The sequence below is a fragment of the Homalodisca vitripennis genome, chromosome 2, assembly GCF_021130785.1.
Source record: "Homalodisca vitripennis isolate AUS2020 chromosome 2, UT_GWSS_2.1, whole genome shotgun sequence".
NCBI lineage: Eukaryota > Metazoa > Arthropoda > Insecta > Hemiptera > Cicadellidae > Homalodisca > Homalodisca vitripennis.
Window position 1 is genome coordinate 86,053,946 of NC_060208.1, and position 18,679 is coordinate 86,072,624.

At 31.1% G+C, this 18,679-nt stretch overlaps 1 protein-coding gene and 1 long non-coding RNA gene across 2 annotated transcripts in view; one reads left to right on the forward strand and one right to left on the reverse strand.

Annotated features, from left to right (window-relative positions):
• The window catches only part of LOC124354312, an 11,233-nt gene extending 9,577 nt beyond the window's left edge, over window positions 1-1,656 (reverse strand). The window contains exon 1 of the long non-coding RNA XR_006921671.1: window positions 1,409-1,656. This is a non-coding gene — a long non-coding RNA (uncharacterized LOC124354312). The remainder of the gene's footprint in view (window positions 1-1,408) is intronic.
• Window positions 1,588-17,658, forward strand: LOC124354308 (lysosomal acid phosphatase-like). Its single transcript, XM_046804663.1, has 7 exons — window positions 1,588-1,795; window positions 3,056-3,154; window positions 5,000-5,239; window positions 9,643-9,828; window positions 10,986-11,112; window positions 15,101-15,327; window positions 17,405-17,658. The coding sequence occupies exons 1-7, from the start codon at window positions 1,685-1,687 to the stop codon at window positions 17,573-17,575; spliced, it is 1,161 nt and encodes a 386-aa protein (XP_046660619.1). The 5' UTR covers window positions 1,588-1,684; the 3' UTR covers window positions 17,576-17,658.
• The last annotated feature ends 1,021 nt before the right edge of the window (window positions 17,659-18,679 follow it).

Sequence of the window (18,679 nt, forward strand, 5' to 3'; positions counted from 1 at the left end):
TCATCAGGTCATGTCATGGTTGATAAATCGAGTCCTCATCCCTATTGCCATCATTCTCAGAAAAGTTACACTGCTAAATGCCTAACCCACAACAACGAATTTGGACAAATCTAAAAATTGACTAAACTTCCTTTTCAACTAATTCCTGCCATGTTGATTAAAGCACAATAAAAATATAAAACAAAATAAATTGCAGTAACAACATCAAGAACAACATTGAAAAAGTAGAAAACAAAAACATTTTGTTTCAAAAGTCCAGGTAAAACTTCACCATGTACTTTCATGATATTGCCTTGGTTGACCATCAGAGTATAGTAGCAATTAAACAGCACTACTGTGGATTTGTAGTAGTTAAAAACCACTACTAGAGACCAATGTGTATCATATTACAGCTGTCAGGCATTGTGTAATAATGAAACTGTTTGGAAATGTGATACACAGGTTGAACACAAAGTGGTATCACCTGTGTTAAAACATGTGTGTAGAATTCAAGGGATTAAAGTCCTTATGCCACCTCAGTTAGATTTAAAGCAAATTTTTCAACCGTTAAAGTTATAGTCCATTACACAAAAGAAGTTACTTTACATCTTTGAGAAGTATGATCCAGCCTTAGAAGATTTTTGTGATCTTTCAAAGGTATTTGATCGTATTGATTACAAGATCCTACATGAAACACCATTTCCTTGTGATGTTCAGTAAAACTTATCCGATTTAGGTAATATCTTGCCTTTAACAAAAAGGTGATAGGTGTTACAGAAATGTAGAGTGAATTACAGATGTTAAATAACAGTTTTAACACAGGTTCATAAAACTATCCACCCATAAACATTATATATAAATTTAGAAATAATTAATTTTCTTTCATCAGACCATTTAACTTCAATAACAGTCACAAAATGTAAACAATTAATCTTATTTTGTACATTTTTATTGTTTTCAACCTGATATGGAAACCCCAAAATATCATCAGGACAATATAAAATAATCTTCTATGAATTTATCAGTTTATACAAATTTATATAACAATGTACTTCTCAATGAACAAACGCTACCTTGGACTATAGAACTGACATTTTGTATCTGTTTACAGTTTTATCCCAAAAATTGATGTTACTGAAAAATATTATTAAGAGCAGACACATCTTGAATCCATTTGAATGTGTTACATGCATAAGAATCAAATCATAAATCGAACATTGCAAATAGAACTGGAATCAAATCCATATCCTAAAATTTAGACAACTTCAGAATGAAAGAAAGAATGATTTGTATTGGACTATCTCTTTAACTAGCTTACAAAAAGAAATCTAAGATAGATTAGATAAAATATCTAAACAATTGAGAATCAAGACAAAAATATTGAAATAAAAATTGAAACTTTCTTGGATACAGTCCCAAACATACTTACTGGAATAAAATATTCAGCCTATTGTATAATTTCTAAGTCTTGGTAAATACAAAAGACAGAAGGCGCCTGGATTCCCTACTATCAAATAAAGAGATTTTAATCAGATTTGATAACAATAAATTGCTGTACACCTATTTAGTAAGTTCTATTTATGCTGTAAATATACAATTATGTTGTTACATTAAATAACTTGTACAATTTAAAACAGTTCTGTCATTATTGTTTTAAAACTTTGTGTTTTATAAAAGTAATAATATTTTAAGCAAATTTTAAAATATGAAATTAGTGGGAATTTTTATTTTGAGTGTTTGTGTTTGTTGTAGTCATTCAACTTTAGAAGTTAAAGTAGGATCTAGAGCTGTTTCAACCTTAAAATTCCTTGTTGTGGTGAGTGTTTGGTTAAAACAATAATAATACTGTATTTTAAAATGTTTAGTTATATAAGATTATATTATTGGCATAGTATATTGTTTGTTTTTAAAACTGTCCTCTAACGTTGACTGTAACAGATGCCTTAGGCCATGCTAACTCGTTTTTGTAGTTAGCATGGCCAACTAAAGAACCAACTAAGCATGGTCATTTTTTACTGTGACAGATCACACAGTATAGAGCTGCAGTAACAGTGTTAATATAACTCTAGATTTTGTAAAAAATAAAACAAGAAAAATTTGTGTTATGCAAAATATGTTGTAATAAAATAATTATGTCAAAACAAATCAAGGATTGATCAGTTTTTGTTTTGGAAAGATACTACAAAATCTGGTGTAAAGTAAGTAGTGAGTTAACACAAATTCTGAAAATGTAATAATTAAACACTTTAATTTCACTTTGGGGAGTTAAAGGGACTGCCTTCAAGAAATAAACCTTTGGCCAAACATTAGTCTTTTTCAGTAAAACTTTGAAATTTGTGTAATGACATAACATTGTGCACACTCCTTTACTTAAGTTAAATATTCTACTTAATGTACATACTTTCAGCCATACAATTCGATCTCTTATCTCCATATGGTTTCAAGAGAAGAGTGTATATAGTTTCCTACATGAAAGTGTGCAATTGGTGTAAATGTTACTATATATGAGCCACTTTGAAAGCGACCTACACGAAGATTTAACGTGCGTAGGGGAAAAGAGGAGCAGGAGCTCGACCACGCCTACTGCCACCCCTTCTTTTACTGTTCGATCTATTTCCTTTACAAGACATAAGTGGGAACCGAGTGCTTTGCTTCCCTGCGTTGGTGTTTTGGATCATCACACTATGTTTTGTTATTCTTGTTGTTATGGAATAACAAATATTATTATTTATGTTAAGAATAGTCCATTGCATGTATTTAATATGATAGTATAATGAAGAAGTATTATAAACTGTTATAATACAAATGTTTATTGTTAACAGCTGTTGTTATTACTGGGTTTTTAAAACAGCTGTTATGTAACACACCCTACGAGTGGTAAAGTGGCGACTGAGGAATGGTTGGTGAGGAACGTGAAGGGGGCAGTAAGTTCGGGCTTCTCCTTATCCACATCTCTCTCTCTCTTTGTCACCCCCCCACATTGTTCACTTAGCAGGTTGCTTTCTCATCTATAGTATCTACAACAAATTGCTGCTTTTTAGAATTGTTTATAGCCTGTTTAATTGGTTGTGTGAAGGTAAGCAAGCATGGTGCCAGAGCTCCCACCCATACTTACCCTCGTGATCCATACAGAAACATAACCTTCTGGCCAGAAGGAGCAGGGCAGTTGACCAAGGTGAGTAGTATTTGAATAAAAAATACAGTAAAAAGACCACCTGAAAAATCTGTGAATAGTGCCATTTTGTGGTACATTACTGCTATTACATTGCCTTATAATTTTCAAAATTGTATAAAATAAATCCTTCATTTACCCTGTAAATGTATTAGTTTAAAGGAATTCCCTACTCAAAACTGTATTTAACATAATAGCCCTTTAATATAAGCGTAAAGCCCAATAACCTATAAATAAAAAGGGCTTTGGAAAAACTAAAAATATATTGGGAAGGTTTTTGCTTCTTTTGGCTGAAAACACATTTTATAAAACATAATTTAACTTAAAAACTAAATGTTTAATAAACTAAAAGTACTAAATATCGTCTCATTTTAAATTAGATTGAGTACAAAATTATTGAGCCTAAGCATGAATGTCTATTTAGTTCATTTTGTATATCTGTAACAAAATTTAAGTAACTAATACAATTTTTTAATACTTATTAACATTTTTTTACTTAAATTTATTTTACAATGATAATAATAATGGCACAGAATTTTTATAATAGCTTAAATAGGTTGTGATAATGGTTTCTTGACTTTATATCAATTCTTGTTGAATCATTGTACTATCAATATTTATATGAAAACTAGCGGGCCCGGCGCGCTTTGCTGCGCATTTCAATAATTTTTTGCAAAAGTTGCCCGCGGCTTCGCACGCAATTTCCCGTTGAAAACAGTACACTATATTCACTTATTCTTTTTCTATCACATTCTAAACATTGCTGAGATAATTGATAGTCGTTCCATCGTGAGCCTCTTGGGCGTATTATGAAGGTATGTACCATATTCCTGCCTCTATCTAGCTGTTACCCACGGCTTCGCACGCAAATCTTAAGAACCGAAGTCCTTATATTACTTAGTAAATTTTTTTTTTTACTATAATAAATTTTAGATTAAATTAGTTATATCTCCGATGCCACGATTGAGCTTGCTTTGTTGTCTCGATCGAGAGAATATGTACACACGGAGTTTTGAGAACCATACTTCTGTCAAAAAAAACAACTAAGGTTGATTTTATAACATTCTTTATATTTGTAGCCAACGTAAGATAGTAATTATGATATCTGCATTACTCTTCTGATCAAGCATGAGCATGGTTTATATTAAATAAATATTGCAGTTAAAGGTGAATTTTTACGTCAAATTTGAATTGTATTATCTGGATAGTAAAGTCTATGTTTAACAGTGATTGCAAAAACAGTTTAAACAAAATTTGTCGTTTCTCTTAAGCTTACTCTATGCTTTAAAACTATAAGTGTAATATATGTTTACAAAGAACAGCTGATTAAAAATTTGAAAAGACGTTAACATATGTTTGCTGCAATGCATTTCTTATGGGTATTTCTGTAACCAGTGGGGCGGAATCCTGAATCGGGAAAGGGATGGGCATAGCTTATAAACCTTCTCCGTGGAAAAATACATATACGTACAAATTTTCATCATGATCGGTCCAATAGTTCACGATTCCATAAAGGACAAACATACAAACATTCATTTTTATATATATAGATTTAAAAGTTAAGAAAATTGTTTTTAACACCTTGGTTACTGACCAGCACAGTGGCTTGGTATATTATTACCTCTATAATACTTCACTGCTTAAGGTTCTGGTGGCAAGTGTGCTGATGAAGAAATAGAACAATAATGTTGGTGTTATTGTACAAAATGTACAAATTATCAAATTAATTTGATAATAATAACTTTCATTTACATGGAAAAAAATAGAACGAGATAGTGTGTCAACAATATTTATTGTTCAATTCAATTTATTTGTAACTCCACATAACACTCTGGATCACTGTACAAGGTAGGAAAGCGTCAGATGCACAGAGTGGGTCAAAAGTTGCGTCACTTGTATCACGGCTACCTCAGTGCTCTGTATGAGAACAGTAAAGTGATGATACAGTCAACTCTAGTAGACAGGACAATGGCTAGTGCTGCCACCCTACTGGCAGGACTTTACCCTCCGCAGGCACACCAACTGTGGAACCCTGAAATTCCCTGGCAGCCTGTTCCGATATACCCGAATCTACTAGACAAGGCTTTGGTAAGTTTATTAGTAAATCATGAAATATGTAATGTATAATATTTTTAATCATCACAATACAAAATAAATAGAATTAATAAGTTTAGTTTCAGGATGTTATAAATATGTGTTCAACAAAACCGGTACATGTTTATAATGTTTTTTGGAACAGTAATTTTGGTATAACTTCTTGTATACTTTTCTCTTCAAAACATACCCGTTACAAAATTATCTTTAATTTAACAGACATTAAAAAATATACATTGAAATTAAGTTTAAGTGTGGGCAAAATTTGTCAATACTGAATCTTCTACAAAGCTCTAATTTTTTGTCCAACTTATTTGTTAAGAGGATTTCCTTTACAATGAATTAATGTCACATATCCAATATGTTGTTTGTGAAAAAATGTGATAGTTTACCTCCTGTGTTTTAATACTAAAACGTATTAAGGATTTGTAAATCTTTGCATAAACAGATTTTAAAATCATTTAAGACAACAATGTTTGTATTTCTTATTCTACTTTTGTTTTTTGAAAAGACGTAATTTTATTTCAATAAATATAATTTTATCAAAGAAAGATTACAAAATCATATTTAGAAAAAAGCCATAATTTGACCTTTGTTGTACTAAAAAATCTGAAATTGTAGAGTGATGAAGTTTACGTTATTTGGTTTTATGAACCTAGCTGCCTAAGCACAAAAACTGATAAATAGTGTTTTATTGATTTATATTATTAATTATTTATTCCTAAAACAAGTATTTTAAGGGAATTTCAAAGAGAGCGAAAGAAAAATTTTAAAATGGCATGTTGAATAGGAATTAAAACTGTCACATATAGGTTAAAGCAGTGTAATGTACTGAATTCTAGTATTACAGCATTAGTAGTATTATCATCACAGATTACATAATAAAAATAATAATATTTTATTGCTGTAACATTTTGATGTACCATTGGCTAAGGTAAGTTACGGTTATCATACCTAGTCAATACAAACAGCAAACAAAATAAAAAAAGACAATGTAATCCAAAACAAAAAAAACCCTTTACAAATGAACCTTTAGAAAAATGGAAAACAATAATATAAACATTACATCAAAGCAGATACTGTATATATTACTTATATAAAAAATAATTGACTGAGAGTTAGTGAAACCTATCAATATTGGGACTGGAAAAATTTCACTTTTGTCTGTCTGTATGTTATCTTGAAAACAAAGTGACCTATAGACTTGAAATTGTGCATGAAGCTCCATTAATATATGAGGGACACTGAATTCAATTATGGTGCATATCACTCCTTGAAATTTAGCTGAGCGTCAGTGAATGTTTTTATATTGGTCTTATGGATAAACATGATGGCAATGAAAAAATTAAAGAATAGATAGAGTTGTAAACAAACTCATTATACTCATAAGAGATTTTAACATGTCACATATTAAGTTAACACATGTAGCCTAATTATCTCAAGACACCCAATATAATTTTATGGTGATTTTATCTGACACTGAGTGTGTAAACTTTTACTATTCAAACACTGATATGAAATCCAATTTATTGAACAAAAATGTGATTGTATCATGAGGCAAGATATTTGCTGAGGATATATCATGTGGAGGATACAAAAATGTCATCATATGCATGCAGCCTTGGTATATTTTTGTGTGCATGTATCGTGGAAGCATATATTATTCATGTAGTCTGCATGTTCATAAATACTAGTCATCCAGTATCTGCATCAACGTAGACTTCATAGCCATTCTTCTATATATTTTGTCCAAACTGTTTGTTTAGTTTGGTAAAATCTATTGATATTTATTGGAGATTTTTCAACTGTCTTAATTATTACTCATTCATACAATCGTAATTAATACTCTAGATATCTATTGTTTTCTTACGTGTGCTGAGAGCTCTTCGCAGGTGTTGGATCAAGTAGCTATCTGTAGATTTGCTTTAACATTTATGTATAGTATTAAGCAATGGCCTCTAATTTTTCAAAGACTATTTGCTCTATTTGCATGGAAACATTTCTGAATTCTGAAAAAGGGATCCAGTATGATATACCATGCACTAGATGGTTTCATGCATTGTTTGTCAGGATGTTGGATTCTATTTATAAAAAATATGCAACCAACTCAAACAAACTATGGCAATGTTATCTAGCAGATCTTCCTACTAAAAATGATCTAGCAACAGTCAGTGGCAGTATTGATTAAATAAGAGGTGAACTTGAGGAGCTTCGCAAAACAATTGGTGAATTGAGCCCAGGCTTAGGACTGTTGAAAATGTTAGATGGTATTGAGGGTCAAGTCAGTTGTCAGTATACCTGAGGACCTAATTGGTTAAATAAACGATAGAACAAGAAAGGCCAACAATATTTTGGTATATAACATCCCAGAGTTGAGAAATCCTGAATCAAAATTAAGAATATCATATGACAAGGGTCTTGTAGATAAGTTGTTGCAGATTGTCTCCCCAGATACAGAAAATAATGTGAAAGTACTGAGAATCGGGAAGCAGATCAGGGACAAACCAGGGCTTATGAAGATTATTTTTTACAGTAAGGCCGATCTTAAGACAGGTTTCCTCGTCCCAATACATAAGTCTGATACCCGAACAAGCATGAAGAGTTACAGGACCATAGTCATTCAGTCTACCATGGCAAAAATGTTTGAAAAAATTGTGCTGGATCGTATGTCTTTTGCATTCAGAAGCGTAATAGTCCCTCAACACCATGGTTTCCGACCTGGAAGGTCTATCACATCTAACTAGGTGAATTTTGCCAACAGAATCCTCCCTGCTTTCTTAAATGGAAACCAATTAGACTTCATTTATCTCGATTTTAGCAAAGCTTTCGATTAAGGTCAGCCGTCCTCACCTGCTGGGAAAGCTTCAAGCTCTTGGTGTCACAGGCCCATTACTTTCTTGGGTTCAAAGCTATCAGGACTCCCTGTGTCTCTTGTCCAACCCGTTTTGGAGTTCTCTTCTGTAGTTTGGTCACCCTATCAGGTGGGACAGATTGCTTCTTTTGATGGAGTGGAGTGGCAGTTCTGCAGAATGGTCGGTGTGAGACAGGGCTACCAATATATGGATGTTGACCTTCAGGCGATGCAGCTTCTGTTGCGGCTTCCTAGCCGAAGAGCTATGATGGACACAATATTTCTGTTCAAGCTTCTAAACGGCCTGTTGACTGCCCAGATACTCCACCAAATTGACTTCCTCGTTTCTTGTACTGCTCGTCATTGCCAATTGTTTGCCAGGTGCCACTTATGAATAAACTACCAGTACTGCAGCACCATTCTAAAGTTAATAAGGACGGGAAATGAATTATGTTCTACCATTGATTTTTTCGGCTCATCCATGGAAATCTTTAAGAACAATGTTGCAGTGTTGTCATTGCGCTATTAAGTGACATTTTATAGTAATCTTTGTTGTTAATGCACGGCATCTGCCTTGTGTATAGTTTTTATTATTGTTATATTTATATTATTGTTATACTATTTACATTTAGTTCTCTTTCTACAGCGTAATTAATTGTTACTTATGCCTGGGCTGATTCCTTTGGTAATATTTTAGTTACCATATAAGTTTATATTTATATTGTTGTTGTTAGAGGTTTAGTATTTATCATTTAATAGATATACTGTTTTTGTTTTTAGAGTTTCATCTTTGCGGTTTCCTCTTGTACACACACTCACACACAAACACATATACACACATGTTGTTTAAAGTCTAACCTAGTTAGTAATTTTACTTTTTGCTGATATTAGAGTAGTATATTGTTATTTTGCAACTGGATCTATTATCTACTATTAATACAGTAACTTGTCATTAATAATTTTTCATTTGCATGCTGGCATAATATAAAAGTTAATAGCTGTCTTCCTAACTGCAGAGGTTGGTTAGTATTTGCTCCTAAGCAGCTACACCAGTATGTCTAGGTCAATAATTACCAAATATATTCATAAACACTTGAATTCATAAACATTTTATGATTTTAATATTGATGGATGATGGTTGTAATTGGTGGTGTGTATCCTTATTTTCTATAAAAATTAAAATCAACAGTTTCCTTACAAGTATACTACTGACTCAATCATTATATTAGTAACAAAGAGAAGGATTTTATGAAATGCATGAAGAACTGGTTACATTTATTTTGTGAACAGTATTTAGTTTTTATTTAATCATACATTCCTTAAGCAATAAAAATGTTTATGAAATATATATTGTTTTAACAAATTAAAATTGAACTGTCTTTTGTTAAATTATAATTTTGAAGGCAAGCTACTGAGAGCTGAGTAGGAGTGCAATTTATCAGTGTATATTATATATATTTGCTTAGCTGAAATACAAGGTACATATGTCAAATCTGTTAGTGATTTAATACAGATAATTTTAATACACATTTATGTTTTAATACAGTTGACTCTAGACCCGACAAAATGTCCTCGATACTGGCATGAGCAGAATATTTCACAGTCAATTCTTCAGGACCAGTACACAGCCAATCATTACGCAGATATCTATGCAGCAATAACTGCAGGGAGTGGTGTGAACATGTCCTTCCCCTCGCAGATGTTTCTACTCTTCCACAACCTAGCAGCTTCAGTGAGGCTTTATTATCAGTACTCTGTACTTATTATAAGATAATTTGGCTCTTAGTGGAAGGATCTGTTTTAGGCTAAGTATAATTGAGTTTTATTTGTAAGAGCCAGCTGAAGTAAAACGATCTTGAGTTTTTCCCAATAGAACATGTTAAACTTCAAATACTTTTACACCCTCGTTGTTTGTGAATTTATGGCAGATATCTCATTTTAAAAATATCACTAATATACATCTAAACAATTTTAAATTTTTTGTAGTCTTTTTTAGTATTACAACGATGAAGAACAAAAGGTTTAAAATTCTTCATGAAAAAGTAATTAAAATATTGAAAAAATTAAATAGCATTTGGATGCATATTTATTTTGTACATTTAAAATAAAACATACACCATAATTTTTCAAACTGCCAAAAATTAGAGCACAAAAGTGTTTGAGCTTTAACACTCTTCTCAAAGAACTACAATCGAGATGGCCGCTAGTACAGCTGGCTCTTAATGTCCTGAGTTATGTATGAGTGAGATTATCATCGGTCATGTCAAAAAGACTGATTTAGACCAAACATTTAAATATATGTTTGTAAATACCCAATTAGATTTTATTCTTGTAAATATACGGGTTTATTGACTAAAAATACCATGTTTTTAGTCAAAACTAAATATTTTTAGAAGAACCAATTTAATGGATTTGATTAAATATTTACTATTTATAGGCTGTTAACATACAAATCCAACAAGATTAATAAAAAAATGCAAAATTTCAATCAACAAAAATGTCCAATAGAATCACAATTTACTGTCACATAAAATTCCCATTATTTGCAGACATACTCTTCTGTAAGTAGGTAACATCACATCATAAATATACTTCAGTTGTTACATATAGATAAATACACACAAACACGTTTTTTTGAGACAAAAAAATGTTTTAAGTTAGTACAACAGCTACACATACTGCACAGGTATCAATCACCCTGGCATCAATATTTGGCCCAAGTTTAAGAATCAATGTACAAAATATCCATGCCAATTCTTTTAGTGAAGATCCATTAAAATGACAAGTGTAATCTTGATACTTGTAGATATTTGTTTATGTGATTAAAACACACTATACATATTTTAGGGAACCACACAATCATAGAATCAAATGGGTAAACTGTTTCAGACAGAAAATGGATTAACACTTCCAAACTGGGCAGAAGACATTTTTCTGCCTAAAATGTTACCTCTAGTTAGCAAAATGGTACGAGACACAACCATGAAGAATGTCAAAATGATCAAAATACTTAATGGTAAATTACTTTAACTAATTTTCAGTAAAATAATTGTTTTCAATTTATATAGTTTTTTATAGAGCTTATTTAGTGAGAACTATCCAACATGTATCTTTACTTATTTTCTCAAGTTGTTATAACTTTTAAATCTGCAATCTTTCAGCTCTGTATTTAAACATTTCTGCAGCTTGAACTTCCATAAAAACTAATTGCCACTGCAGCTTCATGCATTTAGGTTATGAGTGAAGATTTTGTTTACATTCTGGTGTATTGAACAAATGTTTTATCTTTCCTGGTACATGAAATGATTATTATATTACATATATTAAGACTATCTTCTATCAATTGACCCAGTTGTTATATACAACATTTAATATTTACTTCTTTATTCTGCCTGTCAATAATCTTAAGAAGTTCCCTTTTACTGTGTCATTAATAATCATAATAGATCCATCATTAGGAAAGCTGTTCTTTTATACTTTTTTAACCCATTGTATACTTTTAAGAACTTTAGATATAACTTAATATAATGTAACTTTATTCAACATCTTAACCTGTTTAGGTTTGTATGAAATAGTATGTTTACTGTTGAGGCATCACCAAGTTTCAAGTTTTTGCATATTTTCACTTTTTGTATATTTGCATATTTTTTGTAGTATTTTTAGTGTTACAGTACGATTTTTATAACTATAGAGTTGGTAGTGGTGTATGCATTAACCTGCAAGGTCTGTCTCCTTTGAATATGTTGTACTCAGCACTTTTGATAAATGCATTGTTGTCTGTGTTAAGCGACTTCAATACTTGTGTTTTCATTGATGAATAATCATTTTCAGATTATATGTTTGCAAGTTCACTACAATATTAATACCACACTCAAGAATAATAAACTTGCTGTGTAATGGGATTCTTTTATTAATTTATATCTTTTAGCCCATAATATCAATTAACTTTTATTTTTAACTTGATCCTCACTCAATTGTGTAACAGGTCAAATTACGACATTTGAAATATTCGCGGGGAATTGGCAGACTGTGACGTCAATGAATTGGCAGACTGTGACATCAGTGAAATCACATGTTGTCGGAATTGAGATTTATTTAATAACGAAGAAGAATTTATTTGAACTTTATACGGGAAAAAGATTTGATTAATTAAAATGAAGTAAACATAACCAAAATTCGTGTTTTACAAAAACATTAAATAGAATTACGCGGAAGAGCCAATTGTGGTATGAATGACTTGTAAATTTATGACGTCATAAAGCACATGTTGCTTAAAAATTTAAAATAAAAAGCTTTGAAAAATTAATAAAAAGAAAATAGAAATACTTAAATTGATTAATTATAGTAAACGTGACAATTATAAGAAAGAATTAAATTAAATTTTATTCGTGAAGACGCTGATTTGAACGAGAGAAGTGATGAGTGTTGTTTTGAATCAGTATCCGTCGTATTATACGGAGATTCGTTCTTCTACCATCAGACTCGAAGCAAGGAGGTTGTGTTAGTTCTCCTGGGAAAAGTAATGATCTGTTGTATAGTATACTAGCGGACCCGGCGCGCTTCGCTGCGCATTTCAATAAGTTTCCCGCGGCTTCGCACGCAATTTCCCGTTGAAAACAGTACACTATATTCACTTATTCATTTTCTATCACATTCTAAAACATTGCTGAGATAATTGATAGTCGTTCCTTCGTGAGCTTCTTGGGCGCATTATGAAGGTATGTACCACATTCCTGATACTTCTGTCAAAAAAAAACAACTAAGGTTGATTTTAATAACATTCTTTATATTTGTAGCCAACGTAAGATAGTAATTATGATATCTGCATTGCTCTTCTGATCAAGCATGAGCATGGTTTATATTAAATAAATATTGCAGTTAAAGGTGAATTTTTACGTCAAATTTGAATTGTATTATCTGGATAGTAAAGTCTATGTTTAACACTGATTGCAGAAACAGTTTAAACAAAATTTGTCGTTTCTCTTAAGCTTACTCTATGCTTTAAAACTATGTGTAGTAATTAAATTATATATAAATATATTTTTTGTCGCATTATATATGTTTACAAAGAACAGCTGATTAAAAATTTGAAAAGACTCTTTCACTTAATAACATATGTTTTGCTGCAATGAATTTCTTACGGGTATTTCTGTAACCAGTGGGGCGGAATCCTGAATCGGGAAAGGGATAAAAAGTATCCTATAACCTTCTACAGATCAAGACGAACAAATTAAAAAAAAAATTAGGCGAATCCGTCCAGCCGTTTGTGAGTGATGCTGTTACACACGAACAGTTTCATTTTTATATATATAGATTGAAATTTAATCAAGGATGGGATATTGTTTAGACTTTTAAAATTATCAAAGCACTGCAAGCTAGCATTGTGGGCAAGATGGCGACCGATACTATGATGAACAACATGGTATAAACAACGTGCCACTGGTGACAAGGCGCGTACAACTACATGGTGAGTGAATAATTCTAAAGAACTGACTTTCAGCAAAATTATCGTAACCAACGTGGGAGTGACACATAGCAAATTGGTGTTATAACCTGGGACTCTCATCAAATTTACACTCGCATCAAATTTGACCTACATCAATAGGCGCAACAACGAGGGGTCCTCATCAAAATTGACATCTCATCAAATTTGGCTTCCATCATATTCTGCCTGTCAATAAATCTTAAGAAGTTCCCTTTTACTGTGTCATTAATAATCATAATAGATCCATCATTAGGAAAGCTGTTCTTTTTATACTTTTTTAACCCATTGTATACTTTTAAGAACTTTAGATATAACTTAATATAATGTAACTTTATTCAACATCTTAACCTGTTTAGGTTTGTATGAAATAGTATGTTTACTGTTGAGGCATCACCAAGTTTTCAAGTTTTTGCATATTTTCACTTTTTGTATATTTGCATATTTTTTGTAGTATTTTTAGTGTTACAGTACGATTTTTATAACTATAGAGTTGGTAGTGGTGTATGCATTAACCTGCAAGGTCTGTCTCCTTTGAATATGTTGTACTCAGCACTTTTGATAAATGCATTGTTGTCTGTGTTAAGCGACTTCAATACTTGTGTTTTCATTGATGAATAATCATTTTCAGATTATATGTTTGCAAGTTCACTACAATATTAATACCACACTCAAGAATAATAAACTTGCTGTTTAATGGGATTCTTTTATTAATTGATATCTTTTAGCCCATAATATCAATTAACTTTTATTTTTACTTGATCCTCACTCAATTTTTTTAATAACTCCAGTTTTAAATTTGAGAAATTTTCATATAAAGAGAGGACTTTTAAAAATTACATGTTTGATGTTAACCAGGTGATTTATTCTTGTAAATTTCAACATAAACATCTAATCACAAATAATTAAAAATTGACCATTAAAATAGCATTATAAATATATTTTGGAGAACATTCTACCTGCTGCAGTGTTTAGAGCCATTGCACGACTACTGAAAGATTCTAAACATAAGCCTCAAGTATTGGTGAGGCTGAACGTGGCTGTATGTAGTCGAAATTTTTTTTAATTCATATCTTCGGTTGTATATGGTCCACTGTGTGTGGAGATGTCATTAAGATAAATTAAATATTTTAAAATGAGATTTGGGGTAATGTGTGGGTTGTGAAATAGTCTTGTAAGGTGCCTCATAGCTCTTAATAGTACTGCCATCTTCAATAATTTAGTTTATTTACACCACAAAATATATTAAGAGTGGTTGCTAATATTTATCAGTTAAACTCAATATAACATAGGGCCATTCTTATAGGCAGTAGCAAGTCATTCACATAGCTGTCATGTTGTATCTGTAAGAAGCTATAAGGAAATAAAATATTTTGAAGTTCAAAAAGTGAAAGCATCACCTATAGATGCTAAGCTAGAAAAGATCATTTATATTAAGTTTATAATCCAACTAATTTGAGCAAAGCAGCATTTGAATTGGTTGTGGTTTAAATTACTTTTGGACAAATTTTCAATATTTCAGGTCTGTTCTTTGGCAAGATTGTGGAGATGCTTCAGAGAAGATTGAAGCAACAATCTGACAAGCAGGAGGGAGACCTTAACATGCTTTTACATGTAGGACATGACATCACAATACTCTGCTTATTAGCTGCTGTGGGTCTCCACGACAGCAATATCCCATGGTCTAGTACAACACTTTTATTTGAGCTTCATACAAACGAAGCTCTTCAGTCTAAGCATGAAGTAAAGGTTTGTTTTTCCTAAGTTAAATTTCACTGATTTTCTTTAACAAATAACAGTTAAAATAGAATGAAACCTGGCTTGCGGTTAGGACTATGAATGTTCTCTCTTCCACACCATCTCAGTAACACAGATGTAAAATGTTTGTTCCTTCCAACATGTACACTTTAAAGTATAATTACTTTCAATTACCCATTTGGGATTTATAACAGTTTTTACACTTCCACTCTTTTAGTGTTAGATGGTTAGAATTATTATTTCGCAAACTTTGATATTTTCACTTGTCATAACAGGGTTGTAATGAAAAGAACCTGAAAACATTTTGTAAGAGGGAATATCTTTGAATGTTACCAAAAAGGCTGATCATTTATAACCAGCTGTTCTCCACGCAATTTTCTTTTTCAGCCACTTTGAATGAGACATTGCTGTAATGACAGTAAACAAAACTTTTAGCAGCTATCACTGGACCAAACATGTCCAACATTTAATCAATCTAAATTTTCTCAGTCAATTGAAGTATTTTAGGATTTTTAAAATTACCCACCACTTTCAAAGGGTTAGTTAGGGCTATTCAAATATTTTATTAGGAGGACCTACAGCATCCTCCTATTAATGAACCTTTTTAGTAATGAAGAAAAGGACTAAAAACATTAAGACAATTGACTTCTGATTGTGTTATCCAAGATAATTAAAATAATGTCTACATTAAATTAGCCTGTAGCTACTAAGCTTGTACTAAAGGATTCTTGTTTTTCAAGGAGATTAAAGGCTGTCATTGAATTTGTTTAACTTCTAAATAAAACACTTCTAACAAAATTCTGATAAGAATTTTTAATTTACAAAAAAAAACTAAATTTATTGGTAAAAACATTCTTTTTATTTGTTTTCATAGAATGCCAAAGTGAATCATAAGGTTGTGATTAACTGAAAGTTTTATTTTAATAGTAAAATGTATCTCTGTCCCCAATTTACAATAGGCTTTCCCAAGATCTATGTGGGAAGGCATTCTGATGTCTGTTTTTAAAACAAACTTTAAGAGTTAGTTTTAAGTTATTTTTTTTGAGACTATATAAATAGTATAATCTGATGTATTATCTAGTATTTAACCAGCACAAATTTGTTTTCATTAATTCAATTCAGTTTATACAACAAATTTCAATTGACCTGTTCTATTTACTTTATACACAAAACAAATACGGAGATTGACTGATTTTCCTGAGAAAATATTTACCATTGAATCATAATTTGTAGTCTATATATAGCTAAAACCCCGTAATTTGGAACATAATGGTCACTATGTATGATGAAAGGATGCTCTTCATCTCCCCTACCACCATGAATCCAGAAACAATTTACTCACTAAAAACTAAATCACCCATTTTGAGGGTTTAAATGGCCCCACAGATCTTGATTTCAAACCAAGTAAAAACTATGCCACATTACTTTTAACAGTTAATTATGTAATGGCTTTTTGCAATATGAATGTAAGTAGTCCTAACAAACATGTTGGCTTACAGAAGACTTAAGTGGAATATCTTTATACAACAAACAAAAAAAACTTAACTATGCAAGACTAGAAAAAACAAAAAGTAGTTTAACAGTTTTAATTAATGTAGGTATAACAATTTTTAAGCACTGCCAATGCCATTGAGGAATGAGCCACTTAAAAAAATTACGCTAAAATTAGTTTACTTGTTTAAATGCAAAACCTATTTCTATTGAAGATTGAAGAGAACTGCCCAATTCATGTTGTGATATTTACAAGTAGGACTGTCTATTTCTGTAGGCAACTGTATCCTTATAATTTGTCTATGTCTATTGGATTGTACAGATTTTGATTCTGAGACTTGCCTGTAACTGCTACAAATCAAATTCCAAACAGACCGCTAAAAATGCCATAGAGTCTTCAAAGTCCATAAAGTTAAAAATCTTCAAAAATGGATCCAAAAATATATTAGGTCTGCATCTAAACAATCACATACAATACAGGTCCAGTTTTTTGTCAAAAAACTAATTTGAATTTATTTTTCATTTTCACCATTTTGTTTATTACTATATTAATGGAAATTTTATTTTGTGGTTTTAGGTTCTAAAAATTGATGGTTTATCAAATAGCTCCAATATTCCTGAAGATCTGGAAATCCCTTTCTGCAAATCTCCATGTGATTTGTCCACATTTGTATCTCACACTGAAAAATATACAACTAAGGACTGGGGAAGAGAGTGCATGGATATGAACTCCCCAAGTGACCAATGAGGCGGTACATTCCTCTTCTGTTTACTATATAACTTTATCACAATTATGCATTAATCAAATGAGAAAAAATATTTTAATAATCATTAGATTTTATTATTTCAGTCATTGTTTGATGAAACTTTTATAAACGAATTTTGATAGCTTTAACAGAAAGTGTATTTATACCTAAGAAAGTGTTAGTAATAGTAAGTAATAGCCTGCAACTTTACTGGTTAGCTACTTTCCAAGCTTTCCTCGCAAAACTTGGAATACATAAATTCAATTTTTGTCATTATGTATATATTTATAATTAAACTAGCTGTTTCCCGCGGCTTCGCACGCTTTTCGTAAGTTTTGCCCGCATATGAGCATTTCTGGTTGAAGTAAATTATATTTCCAACCCCGATGTAGATTTTACCTTGATGTCACGATCAAGAAAATATGTCAAAAATGTATTGTACATGCATAATGTATTTTATTACAAAGTGGTCTACCACTCAACCTTTAAGTTCAACCAAAAATTTAGTTTAGACAATTATACATCATAACTTAGCGCCTTCAAATAGTGTTTCACTGTTTAATATACGTATCTATCTCGTAATTGCAGGTTATAATGTGCAGGCGCTTTGAAAACTTTTCTTCATTTTATTCGTTTATATTCACGACATAAGTGAATAATTCAGATAATAACTATCCTATCTTCTAAGTTAGACTAAATTACGGATACATGTGAAATTTGATTGAAATTGGTTCAGTCGTTTTGGAGTTTATTGGCAACATACATCGTGACTCAAGATTTTTATATATATAAGATTTATAAAACACATCTTCCATGCCTAAACTGAAGTGTATCTTTATAGTGTTTGTTATATCTTTTGTATAACATTTTATTAGCAGATATAATGGAAACCATGAGGTTTCGGACAACAGAAATTTCAAAAGCAAGTTTACTGGAAATTATAAATAAATTTGTATGCTATCAGAATTAAAATATGAATATTTTTAAATTTATTTTTGTTTAAAAAGTACTTCAATACATTTTAAAAATACATATTTTAATAATTTATAAAAAATACACAATTGAAGGAAGTTGCTAAATATAACAAATAATTGATTATAAAATTA

Coding starts and splice junctions, on each gene's coding strand:
- LOC124354308 (XM_046804663.1), top strand. CDS start 1,685: ATGAAATTAGTGGGAATTTTTATTTTGAGTGTTTGTGTTTGTTGTAGT. Junction 1,796..3,055: donor CCTTAAAATTCCTTGTTGTG/GTGAGTGTTTGG, acceptor GGTTGTGTGAAG/GTAAGCAAGCATGGTGCCAG. Junction 9,829..10,985: donor TCCACAACCTAGCAGCTTCA/GTGAGGCTTTAT, acceptor AAACTGTTTCAG/ACAGAAAATGGATTAACACT.